The sequence below is a fragment of the Ranitomeya variabilis genome, chromosome 6 (assembly GCF_051348905.1).
Source record: "Ranitomeya variabilis isolate aRanVar5 chromosome 6, aRanVar5.hap1, whole genome shotgun sequence".
Lineage (NCBI taxonomy): Eukaryota > Metazoa > Chordata > Amphibia > Anura > Dendrobatidae > Ranitomeya > Ranitomeya variabilis.
The window spans coordinates 214,044,323-214,059,161 of NC_135237.1; the positions used below are offsets into that span (position 1 = coordinate 214,044,323).

Genomic DNA, 14,839 nt, shown 5'->3' on the forward strand with positions numbered 1-14,839 from the left:
CTTGTAGGCACTGTATGTATGTATGTATGTATGTATGTATGTATGTATGTATGTATGTATGTATGTATGTATGTTTATATTTATTTATATTTATTTTCCTATTGGTGCAGGTGTAAAACCGCTGCGGAATCCGCAGAAAGAATTGACATGCTGCGGAAAATATTCCGCTGCGTTTCCGCGCGGATTTTTCCGCAGCATGTGCACAGCGGGTTTTTTTTCCCCATAGGTTTACATGGTACTGTAAAGTTTGGGAAAACTGCTGCGTATCCGCAGCGTCAAATACGCTGCGGATCCGCAGCAAAATCCGCAGCGTGTGCACATACCCTTACACATGGCATACCATGAAACTCCATCAAATACTTTTTCAGCATTGATTGAAAGTATTAGAGGTATTTTCCGTGACTGGGTGTTACAGATAATGTCAAGAGTCTTCAGGGAATTGTTGCGTACCTCTTGCCCAGGTAGAACTTCATCTGATATGTATATTGCTAATGAGCAAAGGCTATAACCCATTTCCCAATATTGTAGCATTTATTTTCAAGGCAACATTTAGCAAGTAAATAGGACTGTAACTTGAACACAGGTGAGTAAATACCAAATGTAAAATAAAACACCCAACAAATACTTTTCCTTCACAATTATAATTGATTTTGATAAAAATATACAATCCAATAAAGTAGATAATACATATATTTATTATCATCTTAATTGCATTGTATATTTGAATGACAATCAATTACCTTAATTGTGATTGAAGAAAATATGTATTGAGTATTTTATTTAACAAGTGATAAGACAGCGCTGACACATCGATGTGGATTTGTTGGGATAGTTGTTAAAGTTTTAGAATAATGCATAAAACACTTGAAAAGCCCATTAAAGGGAAGGTGCCATAAAAAAAATTCAACAGTAGAAAAAGTGTAAAATATTATTGTTTTAAATATCATTTGTTTTCAATGTAGTAAAACATGAAAAATAAATGTAAAAAGGTTTGGTATTTCCACTTTTAAACACTAGGGGGGAGCTGCTGAAATTTGCCAAGAAAATCTAGTGTACAACTAGCTCACATTACAACAGCACTCAATGTGAGCGGGGTCTGATCACGTGTGTGATGTCATCTCTCTCCACCCCACCCCCCTTCTGGGTATTTGCAAAAGTATAAGAGGATGAAGTTTAGGATCACAGTGAGGAAACATTTTGGTGGTGGCCGTAAATAAATACTGACAAGTAGACCGCGTTACCGAGGACGGCTGGCAGCACAGATCCTGTTAGTGCTGCTCACAGTATCACACTGGTGTTGAATACATGGTGTGTATCATGTGCTGCGATTAATCCCAGCATGTTACATTCCGTGTATCTAATCTCAGTAAGTCATACACTCCACATATCTAGATACAAGGCTCAGAGTGGTGTATCATGCATTTTGGGAATAGATGCACACGAAGGGCTTATATACAGTAGTCTGATCTACTAATTGAGATCCTACAGATGACTCAGGACACATGGCCGCTCCTTTACACCAATACCTCTGTATATTACCTTAAAAAATAACTTCTAGCTTAAAAAAATAATTTTCATTAAAAACGTTGCACCGTTTACCTTGCACTGCATCTTTATTGCTGGCTGAAGGATAGTTCGATATAAGCTTCAGGGCAGAGGCGTACATAGCAATCATAGGGCCTTACAGCAGAAGTTCTAATTGGATTTCAGTGTTTTAGCAAATCTCTGATTTACAAACCTTATTAGATATGCAACAGTTGTATGCTACCACTTGTAAAGTTACATTCATATGCAACTAGAAAACTGTGAAATTAAAGATCATTTTTGCTTGCATGGCTGTCTCCAATTTTAACACTCCTGAAAAATCTTTTACCTCCGGTTGGGCAGAAAATTCTCGTAGTAAATGACCATTCCATACAAATCTTTGATCAGCCTGAAGAAAAAGAAAAAAAAAAAAAAGAATAAAAATGAATAGGAGAGAATATGAATATTGCAAGCAGAAGAAAGTAGTCAATACAAAGAATACAAAACATTTACTGTCAATTCGACTTATTCACATACTTATATGTTCAGAAAGATAACAGCAAAGATGTCTGGGTTCTTTATGTTGTGTTAGGCTGATTTCACACATCAGTTTTTTGCAGTCAGGCTCAATCCAGCGAATGTTGAAAAAAAAAAAAGGATCCAGCGAATTATGACGCCGGATCAGTTTTTCTCATAGACTTGTATTAGCGCCGAATGACCTCACGTTTCATCTGTTTTTTGCCGGATCCGTCAAAAATTTGTTTTCCGGCGGCCGGAGAAGACTGACATACTAACGTTTTTTGTGTCTCCCGAAAAGACGGTCGGCGTCTCTTTCTCCCCCTCCCCAGGATCAGCTAGAATGATCTGGCGAAAAAACTGATCAATCGCATCAGTTTTTCACAATTCGTGACGGATCCGTTTTTTTTACAAAGTTCGCCGGATTGAGCCTGACAGCAAAAAACTGATGTGTGAAAGCAGCTTTAAAGGCAATTTGTCAGCTTGTTTTTGGAATGTAATCCGACAGCAGCAAGAGGTAGGGAAAGAGACCCTGATTCCAGCAATGTATCACTTCGCTTCCTTCCTAGTTATTATAAAATCACAGTTTTCTCTGCTGCAGATCTAGTAGAGCTCAGATATTCAGCTGTGTTGAGCCCCCTCTACATCACAGCTTTCTGCTAATCAGTGATGGAGACTGGTTATAACACAAACAAAAAAAAACACATACTTGGTATCGACGAGTTCAGAATCACACGATTATCAATATAAAAAAATTATTAACCCGAACGCTAAACGACGCAACGAGAAAAAAAAGTCAAAAATGCTAGAATTACTTTTTTTTTGTTGCAGCAACATTGCATGAAAATGCAATAACAGGATCAAAAGTTTGTATCTGCACCAAAATGTTATCTTTAACAAACCCTTCATGACCCAGCCTATTTTGACCTTAATGACCTGGCCATTTTTTGCAATTCTGACCAGTGTCCCTTTATGAGGTAATAACTCAGGCACGCTTCAACGGATCCTAGCGGTTCTGAGACTGTTTTTTCGTGACATATTGGGCTTCACGTTAGTGGTAAATTTAGGTCGATAATTTTTGAGTTTATTTGTGAAAAAAATGGAAATTAGGCGAAAATTTTGAAAATTTCACAATTTTCAAATTTTGAGTTTTTATTCTGTTAAATCAGTTATGCGACACAAAATAGAAAATAAATAACATTAACCACATGTCTACTTTACATCAGCACAATTTTGGAAACACAATTTTTTTTTGCTAGGAAGTTATAAGGGTTAAAATTTGACCAGCGATTTCTCATTTTTACAATAAAATTTTTGTTTAGGGACCACCTCATATTTGAAGTCAGTTTGAGGGGTCTATATCGCTGAAAATACCCAAAAGTGACACCATTCTAAAAACTACACCCCTCAAGGTGCTCAAAACCACATTCAAGAAGTTTATTAACCCTTCAGGTGCTTCACAGCAGCAGAAGCAACATGGAAGGAAAAAATGAACATTTAACTTTTTAGTCACAAAAATGATCTTTTAGCAACAATTTTTTTATTTTTCCAAGGGTAAAAAGAGAAACTGGACACCAAAAGGTGTTGTGCAATTTGTCCTGAGTACGCCGGTACCCCATATGTGGGGTGGAAGGAGCGCCATTTGACTTTTTGAATGAAAAATTGGCTCCGATCTTTAGCGGACACCATGTCGTGTTTGAAGAGCCCCTGTGTGCCTAAAGATTGGAGCTCCCCCACAAGTGACCCCATTTTGGAAACTAGACCCCCCCCAAGGATCTAATCTAGATGTGCGGTGACCACTTTAAACCTTCCAAGTGCTTCACAGAAGTTTATAACGCAGAGCCATGAAAATAAAAAATCATTTGTCTTTGCTCAAAAATTATTTTTTTAGCCCCCATTTTTTTTATTTTCTCAACGGTAACAGGAGAAATTAGACCCCCAAAGTTGTTGTGCAATTTTTCTTGAGCAAGCGTATGCCCCATATGTTTGGGTAAACCATTGTTTGGGCGCACGTCAGGGCTCGGAAGGGAGGGAGCACCATTTGACTTTTTGAATGCAAGATTGGCTGGAATCAATGGTGGCGCCATGTCGCTTTTGGAGAGCCCCTGATGTGCCTAAACAGTGGAAACCCCTCAATTCTAACTCCAACACTAACCCCAACACACCCCTAACCCTAATCCCAACCCTAACCATAACCCTAACCACAAGCCTAACATTAACCCCAACACATCCCTAACTCCAATCTTAACCCTAATTCCAACGCTAACCTAATTCCAACCCTAACCCTAAGGCTATGTGCCCACATTGAGGATTCGTGTGAGGATTGTTCCGCACCGTTTTTAAAAATCTGCAGGTAAAAAGGCACTGCATTTTACCTGCGGGTTTACTGCAGATTTCCAGTGTTTTTTTGTGCAGATTTCACCTGCGGATTCCGAATGAGGAACAGGTGTAAAACGCTGCGGAATCCGCACAAAGAATTGACATGCTGCAGAAGATACAATGCAGCGTTTCCGCGCGGTATTTTCCGAACCATGGGCAGTGGATTTGGTTTTCCATAGGTTTACATGGTACTGTAAGAGTGATGGAAAACTGCTATGAATCCGCAGCGGCCAATCCGCTGCGGATCTGCAGCCAAATCCGCACTGTGTGCACAAAGCCTAATTCTAACCTTAATTGCAACCCTAGCCCCAATTCTAACCCTAATTGCAACCCTAACCCTAATTGCAACCCAAGCCGTAGTTCTAACCCTAACCCTAGTGGAAAAATAAAAGTAAATCTCTTTAATTTTATTATTGTCCCTACCTATGGGGGTGATAAAGGGGTGGGCTTATTTACTATATTTTTATTTTGATCACTGAGATAGGTTCTATCACAGTGATCAAAATGTACCTGGAATGAATCTGCCGGCCGATTCGGCAGGCGCACTGCGCATGCGCCCGCCATTTTGGAGGATGGCGGTGCCCATGGAGAAGATGGATGGAGCATGGGGGGAGCGGACAGGAGGATGGAGGGGAGCGGAGGACAAGACGGAGGATGGAGGGGAGATCGGCGGCGGTGGCCTGGGCAGATCGCGGTCTCCAGCCATGGCCGATGATATTGCAGCATCGGCCGTGGCTGGATTGTAATATTTCACCAATTTTCATTGGTGAAATATTACGATTGCTCTGATTGAAGGTGAAACATCACTTTCAACAGCCAATCAGAGCGATCGTAGCCATGGGGGGAGGGCGAAGCCACCCTCCCTGGGCTAAAGTACCACTCCCCCTGTCCCTGCAGGTCGGGTGAAATTACAGTTAACCCTTTCACCCGACCTGCAGGATCGCGATCATTCTGTGACACAGCATATGCGTCACAGGTCGGATTGGCACCGACTTTCATGACGCATACGCCATGTCACAGGTCGGGAAGGGGTTAAAAACGACAGCTCGGCGTGCAAAAAATAAGCCCTCACTAAACTAGAGATCACAAAACAAAACCTACGGGTATCGGAAAATGGCACTTTTTTTTTTTTTTTAAACAAAGTTTGGATTTTTTTTTCACCACTTATAAAAAAAAAAAAAAAGAACCTAGACATGTTTGGTATCTATGAACTCGTAATGACCTGCAGAATCATAACGGCAGGACAGTTTTAGCATTGAGTGAACATAGTAAAAAAGAATAACAAAACAACTGTGGGATTGCACTTTTTATGCAGTGTCACCACACTTGGAATTTTTTTTCCAGGTTTCCAGTACACAACATCATGTTAAAACAAATGGTGTCGTTCAAAAATACAACTCGTCCCGCAAAAAAAAAGCCCTCACTAGGCCATATTGACCAAAAAATAAAAAAGTTATGGCTCTGGGAAGAAGGGGAGCAAAAAAACGAAAAAGTAAAAATGAAAATACCTCCAGTCAAACGGGTTAATCATTATGATCAGGAATTACAAACCATGTTTCTCAACAAAAACAGTTACTTTGTTGCCAATTAAATTCTTGTTTGATAGCATCACTTATTTGCAGTGCACGAGTGTCCTTTTCGTTCTATCTCCAACTCCTTCTTGATACTCCTTGACTACCAGCAGCAGAAATGGTTACTGTTCTTCATTTTTTGTGTGCAACTTGTTATATTCTTCCAGCAGTGCTACTTCTCGGTCTGCAGTATCATTAGTCACTTGCATGTAGAAAAGCCGCGGAGACACCATCACGTGTTTCTCAACACAAGCAATGAATAGCCAGGTCTTTCACCGGGAAGGAACAACCACGGGAAGGGCAGCATCCAATAAAGGAAAACCACCTATGCCAAAACATGGTATCCATCCACAGACAGCTGTTTCTGGGTATTTGCCCCTCATCAGTGTGGAGTAGGAAACTGGCTATTAGGAGCTGTGCCTAGAACATAAGGATGAATTACCTCGGGGAGATCAAAACATCCAACACCGCGGAGACACCATCACGTGTTTCTCAACGCAGTGATCCAGAGAAACACGTGATGGTGTCTTCGCGGTGTTGGATGTTTTGATCTCCCCGAGGTCATTCATCCTTATGTTCATAGCCTTTTCACTAGGCACTGCTCCTAATAGCCAGTTTCCTACTCCACACTGATGAGGGGCAAATACCCCGAAACAGCTGTCTGTGGATGGATACCATGTTTTGGCATAGGTGGTTTTCCTTTATTGGATGCTGCCCTTCCCGTGGTTGTTCCTTCCCGGTGAAAGACCTGGCTATTCATTGCTTGTGTTGAGAAACACGTGACGGTGTCTCCGCGGCTTTTCTACATGCACTTGCATATTTCCCATAAGGGATGGGGGCAGTGTTCTGGATCACTGCGTTGAGAAACACGTGATGGTGTCTCCGCGTTGTTGGATGTTTTGATCTCCCCGAGGTCATTCATCCTCATGTTCATATCGTATCATTAGTCACTGTCACACCACTGACTGTTTTCTTGGCAGCCTTCATCTGCAGATCACAGATCTACATCTTTGGACCAGAATACAGATGTCATGCCGTTGATGCTAAAAACCTGTAGATTATCCGAGTGACAAAATTTTCTAGGTTCTTCATTAGGAAAGCCGAAACGACAGTTATCTGTATTTTTCAGATTATATGATGCACTTTTTTTCCCAAAAAATTTGGAGGGAAAATGGGGGTGCGTCTTATAATGCGGATATACCTTACCAGCTGCAGTGGAGCAGGGTCCCAGGGTCGCTGCTGGAGGAGGCAAGAGTGGAGCGTTGCAGCAGGCTGGGATGAGGGAGTGTTCGGATGTGCGCTGCTGCGGGTGTTCAGTGCTGCGGGGGCTCTGCCGACATTTTGTGAAAGCCCAGAGCCCCCGCACTTACTTGGTTTACTATGCAGTGGACTCCGGGAAAATGGCTGCCGGGGGCGGCACATGCGTAGATGGGAGATCTCGGCATCAAGATCTCAGGAAATGAGATCTCAGTGTTTTTTTTCTGAATAGTGTACCTGACCTCAGCACACTCCTGGTGCACGTAGTGGAGTCTGGAGGGTACTTATATAACCTTCCATGCTGTTCATCTAATAAACCTTTGGGTTTTTTAATGGTTTTTAAAATCACATCTTGTTTTGCTTGTCTAATTTTGAATAAAGATAATTTTATTAAATCTTGTGTATTCAATGGTGATCCTTGCCTTTACACACTACTTTCTTTGTTGTTTGCTGTCTGCAGACCTAAAGCTCATTTGGTTGGGTTGAAATTAAGCTGTAGAGGCCTGATCCAAAGGCCACAAAAATTGTTCTGTTATTATCGTCATACATTACGGTCGCTGAAATTCAGCTGTTTGCAGAGGTGATGCAGAGTTTAAAATCTATTTTTCTGTTGCTAATACTGTGCTCCTACCACACTATCTGAGCAACATGACTGGTAAAAATAAAGGTCGTGGTGGAAGGGAAATTAGGCTTGGTGTACGTGGGGTAGGTTGTAAGGTTTGTGCAATAACTAGTGAAGCAACGTCACGTCCTATGCAAAGACAACTCACAACTTATGTTACTGGACAGGCTACACCACTTACCTTTCTTTGGCAGATGCACAGCGCTTCGCCTTGCTGCTGATGCTCAGGAAGAGCATGTACTCAAGTGGATGGCAAGTGCAGCATCAAGTTGCCTTTCTTCCTCTTCCTCCACATCACACTCAGTAAAGTCCACAGAGGTGGCACCCAAATTCCCCCTGCGTCACCCAACTATCCAACCGTTCAACTGACTGTACGGAACTACAGATGGGTGAGTCGGAAGAGCTGTTCACACATTCTATGCCATGTTCATCAGAAGTGTACTCAAAAGCTTCGTAGACTCAAGAGGAGGAAATCTGCACAGATGTCCAAAAAATTTTAAGCTTGGTTCCGGGACAGGATGAAGTATGGTCCAAACAGCATCCTGACCCTCATCATCAGACGTTAACCCCTGGGGGGAGAGGTGATCCTGTTGAGTATCAAATCTGAGGCTCAAATGTACTGTACTATGCTGTCAGGGCAAGAAGATGAGGAGGGTGATTCCAAGGGCAAGGAATGTGATAACACTGAGGATGATGAGGTGTTTGATCCCAGTTGGTGTGAACATAGAGCCACACAACTGACTAGGTCATCTGAGGAGGAAGACGAGTAGGTTACGATGTGCTGTATGTCTGTGCTGTATGTCTGTGCTGTATGTCTCAGACACGTAGTGATGCAGCCACGATGAGCGATGCATTCTCAGCCACAACTGTGCCTGTGACCAGCAGCGTCCGCAGGTCTGCAGTTTACAGGGGTGGCAAAGGCTGCCTAGCCTGAGCCTTTTTTGACACTGCAAAGGATGAGCCAACTCACGTAATCTGCCAACTTTGTAAAAAAATAAAAATAAAAAAAACGGAGTTCAGGTAAAAAGTGCAATAATTTGACTACTACATGCATGAACCTTCACATGCGCAATCAACATGCTTTACCGTGGGAATCCCACTGAGAAAAAAGGTGGACCTCAACCACCATCATCCTCCTGGTCAATTGCATCTGCTGCTTCTTCCTTCTCCTCATCTGGTACCGTATCAACTATTGAGATGCAGGTCTTCGACCGCAGAACCTCGGACTCTTTACCCGCTCCAATCACGCTGACTGAGAGGCCGCATTCCGCTGTAATGGAAACAGACATGCCTGCTGTTTTTGACCGATCTCCGAGAACGAGCACACCAAATGTTTCTCAATCAGCCGTAACTTCGCCGCCTTTACCTCTCTCACATTCCAGTAGCTTGTCCAGTTCACCGTACTCCAACCTCTCTCAGCACTGCAGCCCGCCCACGGTTCCGCAGTTGTGGTCACGTAAAAGATTGTTTCCTCCTACGCATGACAAAGCTAAGAGGATGAACTCCACCATGTCATTCAACTTGTGGTAAAATTGATAAAAGGCAGCTTTATTCTTCGGGTCAGTACTATTATATATCGATACCACAGTTATATTTTATGGAAAAAAATTTTTTTTTGCATTGCTGTATTCTGAGAACTATAACTTATTTTTCCGCTGATGGAGCTGTATGATAACTTTTTTTGGCAGGACAAGATGACGTTTTCAGCGGTACCATTTTTATTTATATTTACTTTTTGTTTGGCAGCATGATAAAGCATTGGTTTCTGCCTTGTTTTTATTTTTTTAAATGGTGTTCAGTAAAGGGGTTAACTAGTGGGACAGTTTTATATATTAGGTCGTTCCGGACGCGGCGATACCAAATGTGTGTACTTTTTATTTTTTTAATAAAAATATTATTTCATGGATACAGTATATTTAGATTTTTTTTTTTTTTTACTTTGTCCCACTATGGGACTATTATTTTTTGCAGGCTGTCATGGGTGTGTCAGGTGTGACAGACGGTAATCCTGCATCCAGATATAGGTGGCCTTTGCGATTATCGCAAGCACCTTCTTGATATTTGCATCTCTGTTATGGAGGGATATTCTTCTCCCTCTCTGTTATGGAGGGATATTCTTCTCCCTCTAAGACCCAACAGTTAGTCTTGTTTAACACATACCGTGTTTTTTGCAGCCGGTTGTTGCAGAGGTCTTTTTTGTGGACCCTATACCGCAATTTTCATGGTCTGCTGCAAAAACATAGCAAAAGACTTGCGGATCGCCATTTTCCAGGTTCCCAATACTATAGCAAAAGTATTGGGGAAAAAAAAAAACCCGGTGGTCAGCAAAACCGGAAGTGACAGCGCACCGCAAAAACATGCTTCCGTTGTTTTTGCGGCCCCACTGATTCAAGCAAGCTCGATCTTTATTCACGGCCGTAAATACGTCCCTCAAGGCCATATGGCGCGCTGTGGAATTATTGCGGCCCGGTTTTGCGGCCCCATAGAAATCTATTGGGACCGCAAAACAACGGCAAGTGTAAAACAAGCCTTACCTGCATTTTAGATCTGCCTAGGGGTTTCCACTCAACATTTCCCTATTGTTTGGGCTCCCCCTTCCCTCTCCTCATTGTTGTGCAGTTATCCTTCTCACCCAGCGTGACACAGGCTGATTGCTTTTATAGCATGGGGATGCAGCAGCATCCTTAAGCTATGCAAACTGTCAGCACTGCACTGACATGGTAAGTTGCTGATAATGCTCTGAGCATGATCAAGCAACTTTCCTAGGTCTGGTGACTGATGTAGGTCAGGATGAAATCGGGTCACCATGGCAACGATCAAGGCCCCGCGTGACATTGTGGGGTCTCCGATATAACAGCAGAGGGGGCTGTCATCCCTCTGCCTGCTCCCAAAATGCTGCAAGAGAGCTCAATCGCAGCATTTAAGGGGTTAAAGTGCTGGGAACAGGGCGGGACCACCCCTGGCAATCATGCCAGGTGTAAGCTGTCAGAATCAGCTGACACCAGGCAGCAGTCCCGTACACACAGACAGTGTGCACAAAATCGCTGAGACGCATCCATACATCCCATGTCAATAAGAACCAGGTCACAGGGACCTATGGATATATCTCAGGTAGGAAAGGGGTTAATGGGAAAAAAAATGTTTTGAGGCCCTCCAGTATTGTCTATTCAAAGGGATATTGGAGTGCCTCCTAATTTTTAGCATCCCTTGCACTTCGTGCATATGATTTAACAATCTAGGAGACCCACTCCTTAGTATTGGGGGAAAAAATGCCTTTTTGAGGCTCCACCTTCTAGTTGAGGGAAGGGAACATTTTTGGAAACAAAAAGCCAGTGGGTTTTATTCGTATATGATTCCGTGCCTTGTTGTGGGCTGTCAGGTTGTCGTCACATAGGGAGTTCTCACACTGCATACAGGATTTCACAGTAGGGAGGGGAGACTTTGTGCACCAAGTAGATAAGATCCTGGCCTGCTCTATATCAGGCTGAGTAGATGCGAAACCCTCCACTATATTCCTCAGCAGGATTGATGAAATAACATTCCTTGATGCTGCTACGTTAAACTAATAGCTTTTCTCAGGACTAATTTAAATAGATTCTATTCTCTAATACGGCTCCTACCTGCAATTCGTGTAGGGTGAGCTGTCGCAGTAGGAATAGTGTATTACCGGCATCAAGTCAGGGATTATTGCCTTATAAATTATAATCTTTGCTGGTGCTTTTTTTCCCCATACACTCATTGACATGTGTCTTTTTTTCGGTGATCTGTACTCAAATTCATCAAAGCAGGGAAAATTAACGGATTTCATGTGTCCATTCGCAGTGAATTACAGATGCTGCAGAGAAACTAAGAGGTAGTGGTGAGAGACTCCACGCTACTGGAGTTAGAATTACCACTTCTGAACCCTCCAATGCTTTGTTTCCATCCATTTCTGGGTGCTTCTTGTCAATGTCCTGCTGGAAGACCCATAACGTGGGATGCAAACCCAGCTGACACTGGGAACCACATTGCGACCCTAAATCCTTTGGGAATCTTCACATTTCATGATGCCTTGCACACAATTAAGGCACCTAGTGCCAGAAGCAGCAACATAACCCCAAAATAACTTAACCCCCACCATATTTGACTGCAATTACTATGTTTTATTTGTAGGCCTCATTTCATTTACAGTAAACTGTAGAATGATGCCCTTTACCAAAAAGCTCCATCTTGATATGATCTGTTCATAAGACACCTGCTGGGCCTCTATTATACGTGAGGGCCACCTGATGGCCCTGATAAAAAAAGTGTGTTAAGGTACCTTCACACTAAATGATATCGCTAGCGATCCGTGACGTTGCAGCATCCTGGCTAGCGATATCGTTGAGTGTGACAGGCAGCTGCGATCAGGATCCTGCTGTGATATCACTGGTCATTTAGGAAAGTTCAGAACTTTATTTGGTCGTCAGATCGCCGTGTATCGTTGTGTTTGACAGCAAAAGCAACGATACCAGCGATGTTTTACAATGGTAACCAGGGTAAATATCGGGTTACTAAGCGCAGGGCCGCGCTTAGTAACCCGATGTTTACCCTGGTTACCAGTGTAAAATGTAAAATAACAAACAGTACATACTCACCTTCGCGTCCCCCGGGGACCTTGGCATCGTTGGTCGCTGGAGAGCGGTCTGTGTGACAGCTCTCCAGCTACCCAACAGCGACGCTGCAGTGATCGGCATCGTTGTCTGTATCGCTGCAGCGTCGCTCAGTGTGAAGGTACCTTTACTTTTAGAGGACCTCCTTCATAAACTAAACCGGATGTGTCTGATGACTTCTTAAACACCACAAGGCCAGATAAGGTAATAAAATAAAATGCTAAAATTACATTCCCGGACGAATTTTTTTTTTCTTCAATATTAAAAGCAATGCAAACGTGCAAAAAAACACAGCAAAAACAAGATGTGAGCAGAGCATTTTAATTTTCCAATTTATTTTGCTTATATACAAGTCATTAACCTGAAATAATGTTCAACAGGAAAATCCATTTTAACTCTGGGTTTGTATGTTTTACTGACAGTATGTAAAAGGGGCGTAATACTCTTGACAACATTGAATCCCAGGTTGCTGCTGGAAACTTACAGGGGTCTTCCCCATACCATTTCAGCACTGTTTCCATCGATTAAGCAATTTTTAGACCCCATCAGACCTCCAAAGGGTGGGGGTGGGTTGGGCACTGGAAAAGTGCTCTAGCTTCCCATTGACGTCCATTATACTCATTACTTGGGTCGAAGAGTAGTATGATTTGCGCGACACGAGTAACGAACACCTGAGCGTTTAAGTGCTCACTCATCACTAAGCATCACTCAGCCACTACCCAGGAAACCGGCAAGGACCAAATCACAAGCCACATATATTTATAAAAATCACAATGTTTATAATTTAGATTTATAAGCTCAAAAAAATAAAGGGAACACTAAAATACCACATCCTAAATAACTCTGAAATATTCCAGTTGAAAATTTTTATTCAAGGCATAGTGGAATGTGTTCATAGCAATAAAACAATTATCAATGTAAATCAAAATGAATATCCCATGGATATTCTCAGTCTTCCCAGCCTGGTGCAGGGCTACAATTTTGTTTCTGGTGTCCTTTGACAGCTCTTTGGTCTTCACCATAGTGGAGTTTGGAGTCAGACTGTTTGAGGGTGTGCACAGGTGTCTTTTTATACTGATAACAAGTTTAAACAGGTGCCATTACTACAGGTAATGAGTGGAGGAAAGAGGAGACTCTTAAAGAAGTTACAGGTCTGTGAGAGCCAGAAATCTTGATTGTTTGTTTCTGACCAAATACTTATTTTCCACCATAAAATGCAAATAAAATGATTAAAAAAAACAGACAATGTGATTTTCTGGATTTTTTTTTCTCAGTTTGTCTCCCATAGTTGAGGTCTACCTATGATGTAAATTACAGACGCCTCTCATCTTTTTAAGTGGTGGAACTTGCACTATTGCTGACTGACTAAATACTTTTTTGCCCCACTGTGTGTATATGTGTGTGTATATGTGTGTGTGTGTGTGTGTGTGTGTGTGTGTGAGTGTGAGTGTGAGTGTGAGTGTGAGTGTGAGTGTGAGTGTGTGTGTGTGTGTGTGTATATATATATATATATATTAGTTTTTATCTTTTTATCTACAATGCGCATAAATGCAAACATTATCATTGAAAAGTAAGATTTTGATCAATATCATAACGTTTTTTAATCCAGAACATGAAGGATTAATATAACTTAATACAAAATCTAAAGTTTTACTCAAATTAGATGATGCAAAAAAAACGAATAAACCCTATATCATACAAAATGCTAGATTTAGTAGTTTTAGATCTACATTATTTTTAGCCCCATGAGCCCGTTTTCACGTTCACGACCAGGCGAGTCTCAGAATTTTATATCATTGGGCAGTGAAGAAAGAAGTAATTACAGTATATTTTTACCATCAAAATTTTGTTTTGGCCCCAGGTTTTACATTTTCACACTGGGAATTTGTCATACAATTTCTGCTGAATGTATAAAACCCCTATACATGGTTGTCCAGTACTGCTTAGCCACACGGTGAAACTCGGGAGGGACGGAGCACTATTTGCCTGGTGGAGTCCAGATTTTCCTAGAATGGTCAGGGGCTCTGTATATGGAATCCACAAAGTGCTAGAAAAGCAGAATCCCCTCAAGTGTCCCCATTTTGGAAATTATACCCCTTTGGTAATTTATCTACAGGTGTAATAATGATTTTGATTCCATGGGTGTTCTCCAAAAACAAGCAGTAGTTGATGTTGCAGAGTGAAAATTGCAAACTGCTGTAGTGGCCAGTACTTTATGCCCCGCTCATGATTTTGGAGACATGCATGCGTAAATTAGGCAGGCTCTCATCGCTGCAGTAATGCCAAACATGTGGACACTAAATGTGGTTTAAGCACACTCAGGCTCAGAAAGGAGGGGG

The 14,839-nt window shown here is 42.0% G+C and overlaps 1 protein-coding gene across 5 annotated transcripts in view; it reads right to left on the bottom strand.

Moving 5' to 3' along the window:
* Window positions 1-14,839, bottom strand: part of SACM1L (SAC1 like phosphatidylinositide phosphatase) — a 573,015-nt gene that overhangs the window by 362,169 nt on the left and 196,007 nt on the right. For all 5 annotated transcript variants that reach the window (XM_077269423.1, XM_077269421.1, XM_077269419.1 and 2 more), the window contains one exon: window positions 1,874-1,933. In XM_077269423.1, coding sequence (XP_077125538.1) covers window positions 1,874-1,933 — 60 coding nt within the window. The remainder of the gene's footprint in view (window positions 1-1,873; window positions 1,934-14,839) is intronic.